The sequence below is a fragment of the Salvia splendens genome, chromosome 1 (genome assembly GCF_004379255.2).
Source record: "Salvia splendens isolate huo1 chromosome 1, SspV2, whole genome shotgun sequence".
NCBI lineage: Eukaryota > Viridiplantae > Streptophyta > Magnoliopsida > Lamiales > Lamiaceae > Salvia > Salvia splendens.
The window spans coordinates 4,650,896-4,670,827 of NC_056032.1; the positions used below are offsets into that span (position 1 = coordinate 4,650,896).

At 37.7% G+C, this 19,932-nt stretch overlaps 1 protein-coding gene across 2 annotated transcripts; it reads left to right on the forward strand.

Moving 5' to 3' along the window:
* Positions 1–14,960: 14,960 nt before the first annotated feature.
* Positions 14,961–18,649, forward strand: LOC121809371 (protein DOWNY MILDEW RESISTANCE 6-like). 2 transcript variants are annotated; one of them, XM_042209955.1, is made up of 6 exons: positions 14,961–15,118; positions 15,210–15,287; positions 16,491–16,849; positions 16,945–17,192; positions 17,267–17,591; positions 18,114–18,649. In XM_042209955.1, the coding sequence occupies exons 3-6, from the start codon at positions 16,655–16,657 to the stop codon at positions 18,354–18,356; spliced, it is 1,011 nt and encodes a 336-aa protein (XP_042065889.1). In that variant the 5' UTR covers positions 14,961–15,118; positions 15,210–15,287; positions 16,491–16,654; the 3' UTR covers positions 18,357–18,649. The 2 variants fall into 2 exon arrangements, with proteins under 2 accessions (XP_042065889.1, XP_042065895.1); XM_042209961.1 differs by lacking the exon at positions 14,961–15,118 and having other exon boundaries at positions 15,172–15,287.
* The last annotated feature ends 1,283 nt before the right edge of the window (positions 18,650–19,932 follow it).

Below are 19,932 nucleotides of genomic sequence, written 5' to 3' on the forward strand. Positions count from 1 at the left end.
TACTATAATCCATGCAATATTTGAGGAGTAAGGAGGGAGTATCTTTTTCATATATTGGATACAAGGCTAATTTTATGGCAGCAATATTAGAGGAGTACTATAATCCAATCAATAATATTTGAGGAGTACTATAATCCAAGCAATATTAGAGGAGTAAGGAGGGAGTATCTTTTTCATATATTGGATACAAGGCTAATTTTACGGCAGGCAGCAATATTAGAGGAGTACTATAATCCAACCAATAATATTTGAGGAGTACTATAATCCAACCAGTAGTAGTCTCTCCGTGTCCATTAATTGTCTACTTTAATTCGGGTAGGGATTTTAAGAAATATAAAAAAAATTGGGTTGAAAAAATTCCGTGAGATATGAGTCTTATTTTTGTATATTAGTTTTATACTCCATCCGTCCATGAAAAATAGGACACTTTGTAAATGACACGAGTTTTAATGTAGAATTGTTAAAGTAAGAGAGAAGGTAAATTAGTAAGAGAGAAGTAGTGTTAGTGGAATGTGGGGTTCATATTATTAGTAGGAGAGAAGGGAAAAGAGTAAGAGAATGGAAAAAAGTAAGAGAAAAGTAGTGTTAGAGTGTCCACAGTAGGAGAGCCGCGGCCCGTGGCTCGGGTGCGCGGCCCCCACTGCAGAGAGCCACGAACGGTGGCTAGGAGCCGAGAGCCGAGAGGGAGCCGCGGTCGAGGCCTTCACGCGGCTGAGCCGTGTATTCCGCGGCCCACCACTGCAGCGAGCCGCATTTTGTGGCCCAGCCACCGAATTTTTTTTTTCTTCTTTTTTTATAAATACACACCATTTTTCCTCCATTTTTTTACCTCAATTCAAACACCACTTTTTCCAATCTTTCCAATCCATTTTAATTCAACTTCTGAAATATGGATTCCGACGATGAACAGTACCAAGAAGCGGTAGATCTGGAGTTCCAAAACCTTGTTGCAGCGGTGCAACATGAAGCTGACGAGGCGGAGGCGGCGGTGGCTGTCCCTCGGCCGTTCTATCATCGGCGGTATATCGACCGAGACCATGCCGAGGCTGACCGCCGGTTGATGGAAGACTACTTCAGCGAGAACGCCTGTTATCCGCCAGAGATTTTCCGTCGGCGATTCAGAATGTCGCAACAATTCCTCTATATAGCAACGTGTTTGGCGCAGCGGTTCAAGTGCTTCAACTTGCGTTATGATGGCATCGGTCGACCCGGCTTGTCGACATATCAGAAGTGTACGGTGGCAATTAGACAGCTTGCCTATGCCGGGCCCGCTGACATGTTCGACGAATACCTACAGATGGGCGAAACGACTGCCCTACAGACGTTAAGGCAGTTTTGTAGGGGCATTAAGGATATCTTCAAAGGGGAGTATCTACGGAAGCCAACTGCCGATGATTGCCAGAGATTGATTGATATGCACGGGACTGTACATCAGTTTTCAGGGATGTTGGGGAGCATCGATTGCATGCACTGGGAGTGGAGGAACTGCCCGGTGGCTTGGAAGGGGCAGTTCACTTCTGGTTTCAAAGGCCGACATCCCACGATGATCCTGGAAGCCATTGCTGACTACCGCTTGCGAATCTGGCATGCGTATTTTGGTGTCGCTGGGTCGAACAACGACATCAACGTTCTACGATCGTCCCACCTGTTCAATGACGAGTGACGGGGTGTGGGTCCGCAAGTTAGATTCATGGCCAACGGAACGCAGTACAACATGGGATACTATTTGGCTGATGGGATATACCCTCGCTGGCCCGTGTTTGTGAAGTCGATCCGACAACCCGTTTGGTAGAGGCAAACCTACTTCCCGAAAAAACAAGAGGGTGCTAGGAAGGATGTTGAGCGAGCTTTTGGTGTCCTCCAAGCGCGACGGGCCATTATACGGTGTTCGGTTCGACAATGGCACGAAAATGATGTATCAGACATAATGACTACATGTATCATATTGCACAATATGATAATAGCTGACGAAGGATTTGCTGCAGAGCGATGAGCACCGGAAGATGGTGCTAGTTCGAGCTCGGGTATTGTCATGGAGCCCCTGCAGATGGGTGTACCACGTACTAATGAATACTTGATCCAGCGGTACACCGATATGCGGAGCCAAATATCGCATACAACACTGCAGGCTGATTTGGTTGAAGAGGTCTGGAACCGTAGAAGGAGCGCCACAGAGTGATATGGGTTTTCGTGTTGTTGTTTTTAAACTAGAAAAATTTCGTTGTATAATTTTCCTATTTTAATATAATACAACAAAGTTCTTGTTAAACCTTTTTTTGGTTAGGTTGTGAAATTTTTTTATTTACAATCCAAATTATTTTATTTTAATTAAAATTATAAATATCATAAATTATAATCTAATAAAATTTATTGTAGTTAAATTAAAAAATATCATTAAAAAAAGCAAACAAATTAATTTTTATTTTGAAGAGGGCCACATTTCGTGGCCCTTGTTGTTTTTGGGTTTTAACCATTGTGGAGGGCCATGGAGAGCCACATTTGGTGGCCGGGCCAACTTTGGTGGCCCTCAAGGGCCACCATTGTGGACCCTCTTAATGGAATGTGAGGTCCATATTATTAATAAGAGAGAGAGAAAAAAAAGTAAGAGAGAAGTTGAAAACTTTCTTTTGTTGAATGTGCATTATTTTTTGTGGACAACAAAAAATGATGTGTCATATTTTTTCGTGGACGGAGAGAGTAATAAAATGTGAGACCTACTATTTACCATCTATGGTAAAAAAGTGAAAGTAGACAATTAATGGGACGTACGAAAATAGCAAAAGTGAGATGGAGTAGTATAATTAATGATGATTTTACATTTATATTATTAATATATAGTTTGTGGAGGGGGGCCTAATTATATTGTTGTCTCATATCAATATACTTTGAAATCATCCAAATTTAACATGCACATGCCTAGACAGCTCGGCTTAAAAATTTATGTATTTTTCTTATTTTACTGTCTTCGAAAAAAAAGTAACAACTAGGGGTGGTTCGGTACAATATACCGGACTTTGAGTGTCATACCGATACCGTACCGAATTTTTCGGTATACCGGAAATTCGGTATGATAGTTTTTTATACCGTTACCATACCGTGTTTTCGGTATACCGTACCGCATTCCGGTATACCGTACTTTTGCGGTATACCAAACTTCAGTACAAAATACCGTTATTCCTGTTATACCGGAAAAATAATATATTATACCAAAATATTAAAAAAAACAATTCTATTGTTCAACTACTTCAAAAAGTATAAATCAATTAAATTCCATAAAGTCCTTCTAATATTCAAATTTATAAAACTTTGACAACCAAATCAAAAATAAATTATAAAATCATGAGCAACATTATCTTCATTTCTTGGAACCTTATTGGTGAATTTGACAAAAGACATTACTTGTACATGAGACTGAAAACGGAGGATCCAACCTGCTATAAATATAAGGGTTTTATATATTTAATAATAATCCTATAAATATCACATAAATATTATATATATATATATATATATATATATATATATATATATATATATATATATATATATATATATATATAGAGTCGTGATCATATGATAACCCCTAAATATCGTAATAACCCTATAACCAAATCTGGACTACACATATTTCTAATCATGCGGTTGAGATTCAAACTTAGATTTACTTCATAAAAAAAAGCGCGGGGTAAAACTATCATTTCCCTCATTTAATTTCTGAATTTCGCCAAATATCTCGTAAAATGATATGTTTATTGCATAGAATGATAGTTTTGCCGGATAGAATGATACCCTGAGTTGATAAAATGATACTTTTGACTGACTGATAAAATGATAGGTTTATTGCATAGAATGATAGTTTTGCCGGATAGAATGATACTCTGAGTTGATAAAATGATACTTTTGACTGACTAATAAAATGATAAAATGATAGGTTTATTGCATAGAATGATAGTTTTGCCGGATAGAATGATACTCTGAGTTGATAAAATGATACTTTTGACTGACTGATAAAATGATATATGTTAGGTTTATTGCATAGAATGATAGTTTTTCCGGATAGAATGATACTCTGAGTTGATAAAATGATACTTTTAGCTTATAAATGTTAGGTTTACTGCATAAAATGATAGTTTTGCCGGATAGAATGATACTTTCAGCCGATAGAATGATAGTTTTGCCGGGTAGAATGATACTTTCAACCGATAGAATGATAGTTTTGCCGGGTAGAATGATACTTTCAGCCGATAGAATGATAGGTATTTTTGGTGTATAAAATGACATTTTTGCTTAATAAAATGATACTTTTACCTGATAAAATGATAATCTAAGCGTATCCTTATAAAAATGATACTCTGAGTTGATAAAATGATACGTTTACTGCTTTGTAGGTTTGTATATTATGTATTGTGCCGATTATATTAGGTTTATTGCATAGAATGATAGTTTTGCCGGATAGAATGATACTCTGAGTTGATAAAATGATACTTTTGACTGACTGATAAAATGATAAAATGATAGGTTTATTGCATAGAATGATAGTTTTGCCGGATAGAATAATACTCTGAGTTGATAAAATGATACTTTTGACTGACTGATAAAATGATAAGTTTATTGCATAGAATGATAGTTTTGCCGGATAGAATGATACTCTGAGTTGATAAAATAATACTTTTGACTGACTGATAAAATGATAAAATGATATATGTTAGGTTTATTGCATAAAATGATAGTTTTGCCGGATAGAATGATACTCTGAGTTGATAAAATGATACTTTTGACTGACTGATAAAATGATAAAATGATATATGTTAGGTTTATTGCATAGAATGATAGTTTTGCCGGATAGAATGATACTCTGAGTTGATAAAATGATACTTTTGACTGACTGATAAAATGATAAAATGATAAAATGATATATGTTAGGTTTATTGCATAGAATGATAGTTTTGCCGGATAGAATGACACTCTGAGTTGATAAAATGATACTTTTGACTGACTGATAAAATGATAAAATGAGCGAAATTCAGAAATTAAATGAGCGAAATTTGGATACGTAAATTTTATCATGATCGAAATGACATATTTACCCCCGCGCTTTTTTTTATGAAGTAAATCTAAGTTTGAATCTAGACCACGTGATTTTAAAAATGTGTGGTCCAGATTTAGTTATAGGGTTATTACGAAAATTGGAGTTATCATTATATATATATATTTAATAATCAACGGTATATCGAAGTGTCGGTATATATCGAATCTTCGGTATGCCGGTATACCGCGGTATAGAAAATCTAATACCGTTACAGTACCGAATCTTTCGGTACCGAAAACTATGGTATACCGAAAAATTGATATTTTCGGTATTTTTTCGATGCGATAAGTCAGGTATTCCGGTATTTCGGTATAATTCTTGACCCCTAGTAATAACTATATTGTGGTTGTGACTGTGATGGGAAGAGTGAAAGTCAGGGTTGAGAGAAGTAGACTGCTAGGGAACTATATATATCAATATTAATCGCATATGATGTGTTTCACAATGCACATCAGGATATTATACAAATTTCAAACTGCTGTACAATTTAAATTATTAAATTTTAAGATTTGATATCTTGTTTGATTAAAAAAATTCTGTTTCTCTTGCTATGTGGAATATTTAACCCAAAAGATAGTTATGTAAGTTTGGTTGTTCGTTTTATTAAACAACCATAACTTAATAGATTAAAGATCGAATTTATCAGGTTGATTAATTTGTCAAATATATCCCTACCTTTAAAATTGATTAGTCCTATCTTAACTTTTGACAATTTCATTAATTCTATTTTGATGTATTCAACTTTGGAGGTGTCTATCCTCACATTTATAACCTTGTATCAATATTATTAATTGCTTTTACATCATTATTTCTAAAACTAAAAATAAAAATAAAAATGAAATATCAATATCCTCATATTCAATAATTTTTAGAGCAAAATAATTATCCCCCAATAGTCATGTCACAACTCAACTATTGAGCCAACGCTCAATGACAATATTGATATAAATTCAAAAAATAGTAGAGATATAAATGATAGATTGAAAATTATAGTAATAGAAGTAAAACAATTACTACAAATTATTATTAAATTGATAGAATTTAAAGATGGAACAAAATTAATAAAATCACTAAAATTAAAATATATTCAATTATTAACTCTATATCATGCAAAGTCTAGGTCTTCGCAATCCCTTCCGCTACGTCAAGAACACTTTGCCACACATTAAATTTATCCTTATCTCTCTGTTTAATGTACTAAGTTTTTTTATATAAAAAACTCATTTTTTCATGCAAAAATATCTATCAATTTTAGAATTTTTATTATTTTTATTCTCTCCGTCGTCAATTCAAACTTAATTTATTACTTCGAGGTTTCGAGAATATGTTCTATAAGCATATACGTATTTAATACTCAACAATGACAATAAACAATTTTTTATAAGTAAATATATTATAAATAGCTTCCTAATAGACTCAAATTTGAAAATTGTAACCTTAAACATTAACCATACTCATTAAACTACCTCACACACGTTGTATTTTCTTCTTATGTCGATTCAAGAGAAAAGAGAATAATAATAATATTATTATTATTATTATCATAATTGTTAGAAAGAGAGACAACATTAATATGCCCACCCAACATTCATTATGGAAAGTTCCTAAGTGATGCATAATTCCTAAGACCATCCACTACGCGTCCCTGGCGCGACGCGTTGCAGCTCACCATCCCGTCCCGCGTCGCGTCCCGTCGAGCCACGAGACGGGCTGTCTCGCCACGCGCCTAAGCGACGTGGTGCGACCCGGCGTCGTGCGTGACACCCACTCGCCGGCCCGCGAGTGGGCGTCGTCACGTGCTGACGCAATAAATATTTTTTTTTTAAATTCGAATTTTAAAAAATTAAAATAAAAAATAAAAGAAAATTTTTTTTGTAACGGTAATAATACCGTTTTTTTGTTTATTTTTTTTATTTTTAATTAATTTTTTTACTCTATAAATACTCCTAAACTCATCCTCATTTCACACACAACTACACATATATTCTTCCTATCATCTAAATTTTCTCTCAAATTTTCTCTCAAATTTTCATATAACAACTCAAGATGTCCGGCGACGGCGACGGCAACTACGGCGGTTCCGGCTCCGGCGGGTGGGATCTCAATGCGTTCGGCGATTGGGAGACCATGATCAACACATTGGGCGGTTCCGGTTCGTCAACGCCGGGGACCCAGGGTTCGGCGACGCCAGGGGGGTACCAACCACCCAATGTTGACCTTGATGCATATGTCCGTCCCTCCGCACCGCGGTATTCGCAGGGATTATCCCAGATCCGGGAGGATTTTCCCGTTGATCCCACGCCGGGAGTAGGCCGAGGCAGTGGAGGTGGCCGAGGCGGTGGAGGTGGCCGAGGCGGTGTACAACCCCAGGCGGGCGAGGACGAGGAGGAAGAGGAAGAAGAGGAAGAGGATCTAGGTCGGCATCCGTACAACAACCTCGAAACGCTGGCGGTGTACAAGGCCTGGATCACCGTCTCGTACGATCTCATCGTCGGGATTCAACAATCTCGGAAGTGTTTCTGGGAAAAGGTCTGCGAGGTCTACCACCAGATAAAGCCGAAAGGCTCCCGCAAGCGCAAATTTAAAATGCTCCGCTCTCACTTTGACCGAGTCGACCGACAGGTCAAAAAATTCTGCGGCATCTATTCGGCCGAAGAGGCGCGCTACCAAAGCGGCGCAACGGCAACCGACATTTTGACGTCCGCTTTGCGCGCCTACTACCAGGACGAACGTCATCAATTCAGATTTGTTGATGTTTGGCAGACCGTCAAGGACGAGGAACGGTGGGCCGCCCGTTTTCGCTCCAGCTCGGGCTCAACCTCGAAGCGCACGAAGCATACGGCGAGTGGCCAATACTCGTCTGGTGGTGACACCGCTGAGGGCATCAGCCAACCTGAGGCTGAATCCCAGGAGTTTGCGGGTACGGTCGGCGATGCTGGAGGATCCGCGAGTGGGCGCCGTCGGCCGCAAGGGACGAAGCCGGCGAAAGCGGCTAGAGCAAGGAAGGGCCGAGGCGAATCAAGCCAGCCGGCCTCGGGATCGGGCTCGCGGGGAGGCTCGGACACACTTATGGTGGCGTACATGACCGCCACAATGGCGGACACTTCCCGCTTCTCGTACGCCCAATTCACGGCCTGGTGGAACGGAATTGTGTATATGGCAGCACAACTTTGCCTTCCGACTCCCCCTCCGGAGGATGATTAGCCGGCGGAGTAGTGTTTTTATTTTTCTTTAAATTTGTATTTTAAATTATGTTGTGTGTTTTTATGTTGTGTGTTTTTTAATAAAGTGTGTTTTTAATAAAGTGTGTTTGTTTTAATTGAATTGGGTTGAGAAAAAAAAATAAAAAATAAAATTGAATGAATGGTAATTAAGGGACGAAATAAGGGACGGTTAAGGGACGGAGCGTTGCAGGTTCCGTCCCTTAGTTAAGGGATGGAGGAAAAAAGGACAGTGGGGCCCTCAAATAGTGGTCAAATAGTACTTAAGGGACGGTATAGAGACAGCGTAGTTGTTGGCCTAAGCTTTGTAGAGTACCAATTTACATTTATTGATGTACTAAAATATTCTCATTCACCCTATAAATACTAGGGTTATGAACATTTGGAATACACAAGAAAATACAAACTTTTTCCTCTTTACTCTCTACATAAACTATGTCTTACCAATTCTGCTACACCTCTCTCGATTACCATCTTTAAGATGGTATCAGAGCAGAAAATCAACAAAAAGCCTCAAATGGAGGTCAGTCAAATACACACCCTCGAGCTATTGATCGAGTCTATCTCAAATCTAATTGATTTGTACAAAGCCAACACAAATCAAAACCAAAAATCCTACCACCCGAAGAACTTCGGCGTAGAGTCCATTCCTACTGCAGGTACACCCGCGAGCCACTAGCTTCCCAAGAAATCCCAATATCTAAATCGAGTCCCTACTCCGAAGAAAATCAGCAGCGAATCTGCCACTACTCCGAAGAAGACCAGCAGTGGCGTTGCCTCCTGCTCGCGTAACCACCGCAACGGTTCTCCTTCCAATCGACGTCTCGGACTATTCAGTCAGCAGCCGGCGGCGCCGACGCTATAACTCTCAGAGGGTGAAGGAGCGTCGGTGGCTTTGCGGTGGAAAAGGAGGAAGAAGCAGAGGAGGTGCGGGGCCAACGCACCGACAAACAGCGTCTATCCATCGGATATCTTCGAAAAGAGCATCGACGGCGGCGGCGGCTTTGCGATGGGAAACGGGGAAGAAGTGAATGAGAATGAAGGGGAGGCGGCTAGGATCAAGGAGTGTCCGATTTGGGGGTTTTCTAAAAACACCCCCTCCATTTTGCAAATAAGCCCCTCAAGTTTGAGAAAATCCCAAAATAACCCAAAAATTCCTACCAAAATCCCCCCAAGTCAATTATGATATTACCAAATCCGCCCCAGTTGATCAAAAAATTGCAGAAAAAACCCCCTTTTGTCCGAATTTCCGAGAATACACCCCGAACTTTCGATAAAAATGAAAATACACCCCGACATTTTGAATTTCAGCCTTCCATTACTTGTACAAACACATTCCAAGCTTTAGCGTACTCATCTTCCTCAAACATAGGACTTAAATACTACCACTGGATTTTTGACTGTGGGGCAACCGATACCATGTCCTTTGATGCATCGGACTTCCTCGATATTTCTCAATCCACAAAAAATTTTGTCCGAACTGCTAGTGGGGAGTTAGCACAAGTAGAGGGAACGGGAACTGTCACTATCTCACCAACCCTTCGCCTCTCGAACTGTCTTTGTGTTCCTTCATTGTACCACAAACTTTTGTCTGTTAGTCATGTAACAAGAGATCTCAACTGCAAATTGGTAATGCAACCTCATTTTTGTGTGTTACAGGACATCAAGACGGGGACGATAGTTGGGCGTGGCACTAAGCGACATGGATTGTACTACGTGGATGACATAGCCCAACAGAGTACTGTGATGCTAACTCACGGACTAACTGACAGACAGATTTGGCTCTTGCATCGCCGGTTAGGGCACCCATCCATAAGTTATCTTCACCTACTCTTTCCTGAGTTAGTTTCTTCTATGCATGTTTTGAATTGTGAAACTTGTGTTTTAGCAAAAAGTCACAGGCATTCCTTCGAATTAAACAACACTAGAGAAAAATCACATTTTGCTTTGGTTCACTCTGATGTGTGGGGCCCTACTCCGGTTACTGGAGAACAAGGTTTTCGATATTTTTTGTTGTTTATTGATGATTTTTCGCGTATGACTTGGATTTATTTTTTGAAAACAAAATCAGAAGTTTTTGAGAAATTTACTGAGTTCTATCGTCTTGTCCAAACCCAATATAACTCTAGAATTCAAATCCTTAGATCTGATAATGGGAGGGAATACGTGAACTCTAAGATGACATCTTTCTTCACTGAAAATGGCCTTGTCCACCAAACTTCATGTGCCTATACACCAGAACAAAATGGGGTAGCCGAGCGGAAAAATCGATATATCCTAGAAATCACCCGTGCCCTCCTCAATGAATCAAACATCCCAAAATCCTTCTGGCCAGAAGCCATCGCAACTTCCGTCTATCTCTTAAATCGACTTCCCACAGGGATCCTTAACTTCAAAACTCCTCTAGAGGTCTTCTCTTCCCAAAACTCGGTACCATCGTCCCTCCATCTCGACCCCAAAATTTTTGATTGTACCGTGTCTGTCCACATCCCCAAACATGACCGTGAAAAATTCTCACCTTGTGCAGTCAAATGTGTCTTCTTGGGTTATGGAAAAAATTAAAAAAGGTATCGATGCTATGACCCTTCGACAGATCGTATGTACACAACTATGAACTGCGACTTTGTTAAAAGCGAATATTTCTATAGCCAATCTAGCGGTCAGGGAGAGAGTAAGTTAGAAAACTCGAGTAGTGATGCACTAAATTGGTTACCTCTTTGGGGAGAAACCATTCAGGGGGAGGGAGAAAACAACCAAACAAATGACTCAGACCAAAATCCTGTCACAGAAGTCGGTCCAACGGAGGAAATGAGTAGTACCATCAGGCAGTCAAATCCCCAAGAACATAATGTGTCGCTTCAGGATCCCACCGAGCTATCTGATCAGTCTTTGAATCCTGAGGTAAACACTTCGGATCCCAATATTGGTACCCCACCTGAAACCACTAACAGTGACAGGGAAAACCAAAGTGATACAGAAGAGCCACCGACAGAACAAGAGACTAGGCAAGATAGATTTCCTTACAGAAGTTCAAGGGGCATCCCTCCTCGAAGATATTCACTGGACTGGAAAGGGCGAAAATCTAGATACTCCGTCGCAAATCTCACCCAAGGACACCTCACTGAAATGGCTAGAGCATTCGAAGATGTACTTTATGAAGAAAAAGAGATTCCACAATCCTTCGAGATGGCAATTAAACACAAGCATTGGAGGGAGGCCATGAAGAAGGAGATTGATGCCTTGATAAAAAAATGAAACATGGGAAAAATGCACTCTACCTCCAGGAAAGAAACCAGTAGGATGTCGTTGGATCTTCACCATAAAAAGACGTGCAGATGGTTTAATCGAGAAATACAAGGCAAGATTGGTTGCTAAGGGATACACTCGGGTGTATGGATTAGACTATGAAGAAACTTTCTCACCTGTAGCAAAACTAGAGACAGTGAGAGCTCTGCTTTCAGTAGCTTCATGTAAAGAATGACCATTATACCAGTTCGATGTTATAAATGCCTTTCTTCATGGTGAACTAGAGAAGAATAAGGAAGTCTACATAGAGGTACCACCAGGGTTTTATGAAGAATTCGGGAATGGTCAAGTATGCAGACTGAAGAAGACCTAGTATGGATTAAAGCAATCCCCCAGAGTTTGGTTTGGAAGATTTTGCCAGGCAATGTTCAAACATGGCTTCAAACAAAGCCATTCAGATCACACGCTATTCCTAAAGGAAAGGGATGGAAAAATGACATGTTTGATTATCTATGTTGACGACATGATCATAACTAGAGATGATGCAGAAGAGATCCAAAATCTAAAGAAAAATCTTTTCAAGGAATTTGAGATGAAAGACTTGGGAGCTTTGAAGTACTTCCTAGGAATTGAAGTGTTGATATCCAAGCACGGAATATTTCTAAGGCAAAAGAAGTATGTACTTGACCTGCTTGCCGAAACGGGCCTACTAGACTGCAAGCCTGCTGAAACTCCGATGATACCCAACCATGGGTTGAAGATTGTAGATGGAGCTAAGCCTGCAAATCGTGAAAGATATGGGGTAATTACATGTTTCATACAAAATGTTTTACCTTTATTTCAACTTAGTACAAAAAGTATTAAGTTTACATATTTCATATTACATCATACCTACAAAAAGTTTCATCAATGTTTCAAATTTGTACAAAAAGCTTTAAATTAAAACTTTACATTAATTATTTCAAACACAGTTATTTTTATTACTCACAAAAATGAAAAACACAGAGAAAAAAATCACCACTTTTCACCATCAAATTAGCGAATTGCATTTTATTGTCGAAGCTTTCTGATGTAACAATGGAGAATACAACTAAAAATATATTGAATCTTTTTTGTAAAAAATAAATATTAACTTATTTAGTGTTTGAAGCTCAAATTAGTCATTTTGTAAAGATGAAATATGGATTTATTTTATTTTGTGTTCTATAAAAAAATACAATAAAAATAGAGTATATTGAGAGACGAATTTTTTTTAAACCACGATCAATTACTGGAAGAATTGATATTGACTGTTATTTTTTTAGAGTGATTAATTGTATTAAATCTCTAATTATTCTTTTATTATGATGATAAGTTGGACAAATTATAAACTAACTAACGGTGTTTAAAATATTTAACAGAATGTATTAATTTAAAACACTAATGTAACTTTTTGTATGAAATATGTAAACTTAATACTATTTGTACTAAATTGAAACAAAGGTAAAACATTTTGTATGAAACATGTAATTATCCCGAAAGATATCAACGATTAGTAGGAAAACTTATCTATCTATCTATCTATCTATCTATCTATCTCACACCAGACCCTACATCATTTATGCAGTTGGGGTTGTAAGTCAATTCATGCATCAACCTCAAGAATATCATATGGACGCTGCCATGGGGATTGTAAGATACTTAAAGGGGACAACCGGTTTTGGAGCATTCTTAGAAAAAAAGGAAGACTTGGAGATTGATGGATACACTGATGCTGATTGGGCAAGCAATCCGGTGGATAGAAAATCTACCGGAGGATATTTTTACCTTTGTTGGGGCCAACCTTGTCACTTGGAGTAGCAAGAAGCAAAAAGTTGTAGCTCTATCAAGTGTAGAAGCCGAATTTCAAAGAATCAGAAGTGGCCTGATAGAGATACTTTGGCTTAGGAGATTGTTAACAGAAATTGGCTTTCCTCCCACTCGGAAGAGTCAGCTTTTCTGTGGCAATAAAGCTGCAATTAGCATTTCAGAAAATCCCGTACAGCATGACAGGACCAAACATGTTGAGGTCGATCGTCACTTTATCAAAGAGAAACTTGAGAGCAAGATTATCGAGTTCTCATTTGTCCGATCTGAGAAACAACTGGCAGACATTCTCACTAAGGCACTGAGCCCTACAAAATTCAAAGAATTCCTTGGCAAGTTAAGTATCGGGGATATCGTTACTCAACTTGAGAGGGAGTGTTGGAAAGATAGACAACATTAATATGCCGCCCAACATTCATTATGAAGAGTTCCTAAGTGATGCATAGTTCCTAAACTTTGTAGAGTACCAATTTACTTTTATTGATGTACTAGAATATTCTCATTCTCCCTATAAATACTAGGGCAATGAACATTTAGAATACACAAGAAAATACAAACTTTTTCCTCTCTACTCTCTACATAAACTGTCTTACCAATCCTGCTATATCTCTCTCGATTACCATCTTTAAGAATAATAATTAGATAAGTAAATAAATAAATATAGAAAGTAATAGTAGTAGTTTGAGCACATGTTGGAGTAATACATGCTTCATTTTTATCCTCAACCAGAGTCCAGACGATGAGCTTTATCATCGTTCTTATCTACATTCTTTGCATGTATAGGAAAAGCACAAAAATTGGATAATTTACAATTTAGTGGGTATTTTCCAATTCAATATACTAGCTAGCTACTACTCCATTTGTTTATTGTATACGTTGCCCAACCGTTCTATTTGTAAAATTATATTTCGTGATTGATTATACGCTATGTTTAGTTTATAAAATTGAATCTTATAAATGAAATTTAGATAGATAATCATATTTGTAAAATTATATTTCGTGATTGAATATGCGCTATGTTTAGTTTATAAAATTGAATCTCATAAATGAAATTTAGATAAATAATCATATGATAACGAATTATATTATTTCACTCTAACTAAAATAATTTCACAATTTAATTATAGATAGAATAATCTTATGAGTCATAGCAATCAAACGACAAGGATAGAGAAACACAAGAACTGGTTAATTTCCAATTCAATACCTTAAATCTATCAATTTTAGATGAAATTTTAAAAGAGAAATGTTTTGTCGATTAAACTGTGCTTCGTAATCAATTTCACCAATTTCAACATGAACTCCTTTCAAATTGAACTAACTGTAAATAATATAAATCTAGCTAATTAATCGGATATCAAATTGGGAATTAACTTTATTAAATTCGTAAATTAAAATTCGTTTCTCTCTGATAGTAATAAAAATGTGTTGATTTTTCTAAGACAAAAAAACCGGAACAATATTTTGTTTTTAATTTGAGACAAAATATAAGGTTATATAAAATCCAATTTATCCCTTTAGTTTGGGGTGTGGAACCTCGCGCCGGCGCCGCCGCAACTGGACTATTCCAGCATTTACTTCCAATTACCGTTTACACGTCACGTGACTTGTAAGTATGACATCATCGTGTTTCCCCGTGTTGACGTCAGCTGGGATCCGGTGGCATCAATCGACGGTTATTGCCTGCAATTCATCATCTGTCACCACCTGCAAACAGGTATTTAATACTCCTACAGTTATTTATTTATTTTTCCCATTATTTTTTAAATAGAAAACTTACTACTATTTTCGTTTATTTAAACTCAAAGGGCGTTGCCTTCCTTATTCACTTGTGAAATGAAGGTGAAGCTTGAGTTGCTCATTGGGAGTGGAAGACAGTGCTTGAGGTGCCATTCTTTCTCTTCCCTCCTTCTCAATTTTTCAATATTTACCATTTTTACTATTGTTTTTGTTATTTTTCTCTTGTTATTCTTGTCTTGCATGTCTGAAACGTTGATTAATGGTGGCTGATAGTTTTATTGTGGATTGGTATAGAATATTAGAATAGTAGAATACAGTAATTAACTGAAAAGGTTTTAAGGCTTTTTTGAGTACTTAAAAATCGAGTCTTTGCAATTTATTTCAATTTTGGGTCCACTTCATCATTGAGGTAGCATTGCATGAACTGATATCTTGATTTTTTAGGAGATTGGAATATTTGTATCTCTGTTGAAAATGGTGTTTTTTTTAATTTCTGGGCTAAATCTATAAAAAAAACCAGAAGTTTTGCATGCCTTCTTTAACTAACAAGAGATTGAAATAACAGAAAGGCAATCCACAGTTTTGTATTTTGTGAATACAGTGAGAAACTTGATAAACTCTTATTTTGAGGGAGCTGCAAATTTCTTTGGAGTCGTGGCCTTGCAAGAACTGTTGCAAGAAGTATATAGAAGTAAATAAAGTCTTGTTAATAGATTAGTACTACTAATCAATACCAACTCAGAATTTGATGAATGAACTCAACATCTCTATTTGTTGTGTTTTGTTACCGCAATGACCTTACCTGACACAAGGTGAATTTGGTCAGAATCTTGAAGTCTGAGTTTATTCAATTTTATTACACCTTTCTCCCACCATTGTTTCCAGCATCTTCCATCTCTGTCAGATATGGCTCTTGACATGTTTTCAATATGAGCCATGTACTACTGGGCAGGCATGTGGTGTGAATATGTAAATTGACAAACAATGATTGTGCTTGTTTTGTTTTCTTGTGTTTGGGCACATGCATTTCATTTTTAAATAAATGGGATCTCATTTTGTCTTGCCTTGGTACACCTTAGAGCATTGTCTTTCACATTTTGAAAAGGAGTTGAATGTTGGATTTCCATTATTAAGCAAATATGCCTGATAGGACTCATTTTGCAAATTAATGTTAATGATACATGGCAGCTTTTCTGCAGTGACAGTTTCTTTATTGGTTGTATTGATTTGAGAAATGGTCTAAGATATGAGAGCTGACTTCAATACTTTTTGGAATTGTTATTGATTTATCATTTGGCAGAGAAGAAACTGAATAGCTAAATTTGATCATGTACCTTTGAATTGTTCAGGCACTCAGCATCAATCTGTGAATATAAAGGGAATTTTTGAAAGATCCAGCCCTCAATCTGGCTCTTATCCACCTTGCCCTCTCTGTAAGCTTCCTAAGCCTCAAACTGGGGCCGTTTTTCGACAGTTATCTAGAGCTTGTTCAACCATAGTAAAGCTCGGTGCCATGGAAACAAAGGTCATTAGTGGAGTCAAGTTCTCAAGCCTCCCTAGTAGCTACATCCGCCCTGAATCCGATAGACCCAGACTATCTGAAGTTTCAGAGTGCAATGATGTTCCCGTCATCGATTTGGGATGTAAAGATCGTGGCTTGTTAGTGAAACAGATCGGTGATGCATGTCGAGAATACGGTTTCTTTCAGGTTTTCTAATAATATTCAACTGAACTACAAGTCTACATGTCTAAATCACCAATTTTTTGCACAATATATATTTATTTTACAAAATTTATGTATAGGTGATCAATCATGGTGTATCGAAGGAATTAGCGGATAGTATGGTGAAGGTGGCTCACGAATTCTTCAGTTTATCCGTGGAGGAGAAGATGAAGTTGTACTCAGACGACCCTTCCAAGACTATGCGACTCTCAACGAGTTTCAACGTGAGGAAGGAGACTGTTCACAATTGGAGGGACTATCTCCGGCTCCATTGTTATCCATTGGAAAAATACGCTCCCGAATGGCCTTCTAATCCCTGTTCTTTCACGTAAGCCAAATTCCTTATCATATTATGCACTATTGCAAGAATTGAAAGTGACGATTCTATATTTGTATTTGTAGGGATATTGTAAGTGCGTACTGCATAGAAGTTCGAGCGCTCGGGTTCAGACTGCAAGAAGCCATATCTGAGAGCCTAGGCTTGCAGAAAGACATTCTAAAGGGTGTATTGGGAGAACAAGGGCAACATATGGCCATCAACTATTATCCTGCTTGCCCGCAACCTGATCTCACATACGGACTACCTGCACATACGGATCCGAACGCTCTCACCATTCTGCTCCAAGATCTTCAAGTGTCTGGCCTTCAAGTTCTTAAGGATGGTAAATGGTTAGCAATAAAACCCCAGCCTGATGCCTTCGTCATTAATCTTGGTGACCAAATTCAGGTATACCGGAATTTCATTATAGATGTCCCTTACAGGAAGAAACTGCATTATGGATCAAATCTTAGCATGTTCGATTTTACTGAGTTAGTTGTATAACAATGTCAATTTGAACTTCTCATTTCGAGCTCCTCCGTGGTTCCAAATTTCATAACGCCCCGAACGATCTCTGCTTGCCAAAATGGTTTTCCAAGTTGCAAGAAAGTTCATTGAGTTGATACTTATGCAGCTTAGATTTCTGTTAACCGATCAATTTGTGATATTACAATTTTATGAGATTATAAACTTGACCTTACATCTGCAATGAACATTGGAAGAACTATGCCTCCACGGCAAGGATGAGTCATGAATTATTAGATACGCATTTTGGTTTAGAACACCCCTAAACGGAACGTTTACTTTGACTAATACTCCACATTAGATCGACATATAAACATAATCAAACATGCTCAAAATTGTTGATCTGTTTATGTAGTGGATTCTATACATAGTTTTTTATCTGTGCAACTTCATTTCTGTGTGTAGGCTTTAAGCAATGGGAAGTATAGAAGTGTTTGGCACCGAGCTGTTGTAAATGCAAATAGAGCTAGACTGTCAGTTGCTTCGTTCCTCTGCCCATGTGACTCGGCCAACATAAGCGCTCCAAAGGAACTGACAGCAGGAAATGATCAAGCTGTCTACACAGATTTCACATATGCTGAGTATTACAAGAAGTTCTGGAGCCGGAACCTGGACCAGGAGCACTGCTTGGAACTATTCAAGAATTAGTATTGTGTTTTCGATTTGCATCTCCTCTTCGAATTCTCTCCCTTGAAAACTTGATTTTAGCAGTATTTTGCATCCGTTGGCTCGTAGTGTTGTTTTCCTGTTTGTGTCGATGGCATTCTGTTGTTTTAGCATAAAGCAGAAGAGCTGCAGATTTAGTCTCATGTGTCTTAAATATTCAATGTTAGTGTGGCTAAGTGTAGTTTTAGTATGACCAAGTGTGGTGCCTTATTGTGTAGCTATTTTGTTCACTATACATACATATTGGCAAGATCAATAAATTTATATTCCAGTAATTGCAGCTTTATTATTTTTTCTGTAATTTTTCCTTAGTGTGTGCCTTATCTGTCAATGCAACTAAAATAATGGGGTTAAATTTGAACTAAAATGTTGTTACTAAATCAAAGTTCATGCTATAATATAAGTATAATTCTGAAAATAAACGATGCAAAATGCTCAGACATGTAATAGTAAAATCCTAACACCTTAATTTACAAACACAAACATCAAAACAGAATGTGCAGAAAACAAGAATCTCAAAAACTATCTGCTGGCTTAAAGGCACATGAACCTTTCTCTGATAATCTCTTCCCTCCATTCCCTCTTCCTCCCAGCTATAAATTCTTCTATCTTGTCGCTCAAACCATGGTCTTCATCCTCTCCGTCATCTTCGTCGTCGCCCTCGTACCCACATCCATCACTATCACCATCAAACTCATCGGTTTTCTTGCACTTAAACTCATGATGTTCCTCAATGTAATTGACCGCGTTCTCGCTGTCTGTGATCGTGTCTCGGTCATGATCGAGAGATAAAGATGCAGAGATATCATCATCATCTCTGATCAAGTTTGAGTTTGGATTATATCTGTCAAGTATGGCTGCAGCAGCAACGCAGAAGACAGAGATGAAGATTTGGACATGGTCCCAATATTGATTGATAGAGAAGAATTCTAGCAAGAGCAAGAAATAGGCGTTGATGGTTAAATATGAGGTAAAAAGGAGTGTAGGTTTGGCTTCTCTCATTAGTTTCCTCTTTTTCTCTATTGAGAGATTGGTAATTTCTTCCCTACTTACTTATAATTGTAAGATTAGAATGCTTTCCAAACAAACATGTTGAAATACTCTGTTTTGTGACATCATGTGTTGCAAGGTCAAAGTTAGTAGTAGAATTTTAACATCCTTTTTGCTTCTCCATGTTTGTTAGGTTTTGTCTTCTTTTTTTCACCCTTTTTATTCGTGATTACTCAGAGAAATACAAGAAACTATTTGAAGTTCTTCTTTGATTATAATGGCAATCTGATAGAGAGAGACTATCATCAAACTAGTAAAGAGAGATCTGCATAGCTTACTAATCACTGCCTAAATTAATATTGGAATCATTACATTAGTTTGATTATATTACAGAGTAGGTATAAGACAGTTACCAAAAAGGCAGCTGTTTGTCAAATATTGACTTCTTTACAAAGAGAAGACACTCAAATCTTATCTCACTCCATAATTTTTAAGTCATTCAAGAACTTATCAAGTACTGGTAGCATATTGTTGGGTTATTTAGAGCATCCACAACCGTGCTCTTACC

Excerpts from the sequence above, each read along its gene's own strand:
- LOC121809371 (XM_042209955.1), top strand. The coding sequence starts at position 16,655 with ATGGAAACAAAGGTCATTAGTGGAGTCAAGTTCTCAAGCCTCCCTAGT. Across the intron at positions 17,193-17,266 it reads TCTAATCCCTGTTCTTTCAC|GGATATTGTAAGTGCGTACT; the intron begins GTAAGCCAAATT and ends TTGTATTTGTAG. Across the intron at positions 17,592-18,113 it reads ATCTTGGTGACCAAATTCAG|GCTTTAAGCAATGGGAAGTA; the intron begins GTATACCGGAAT and ends TTCTGTGTGTAG.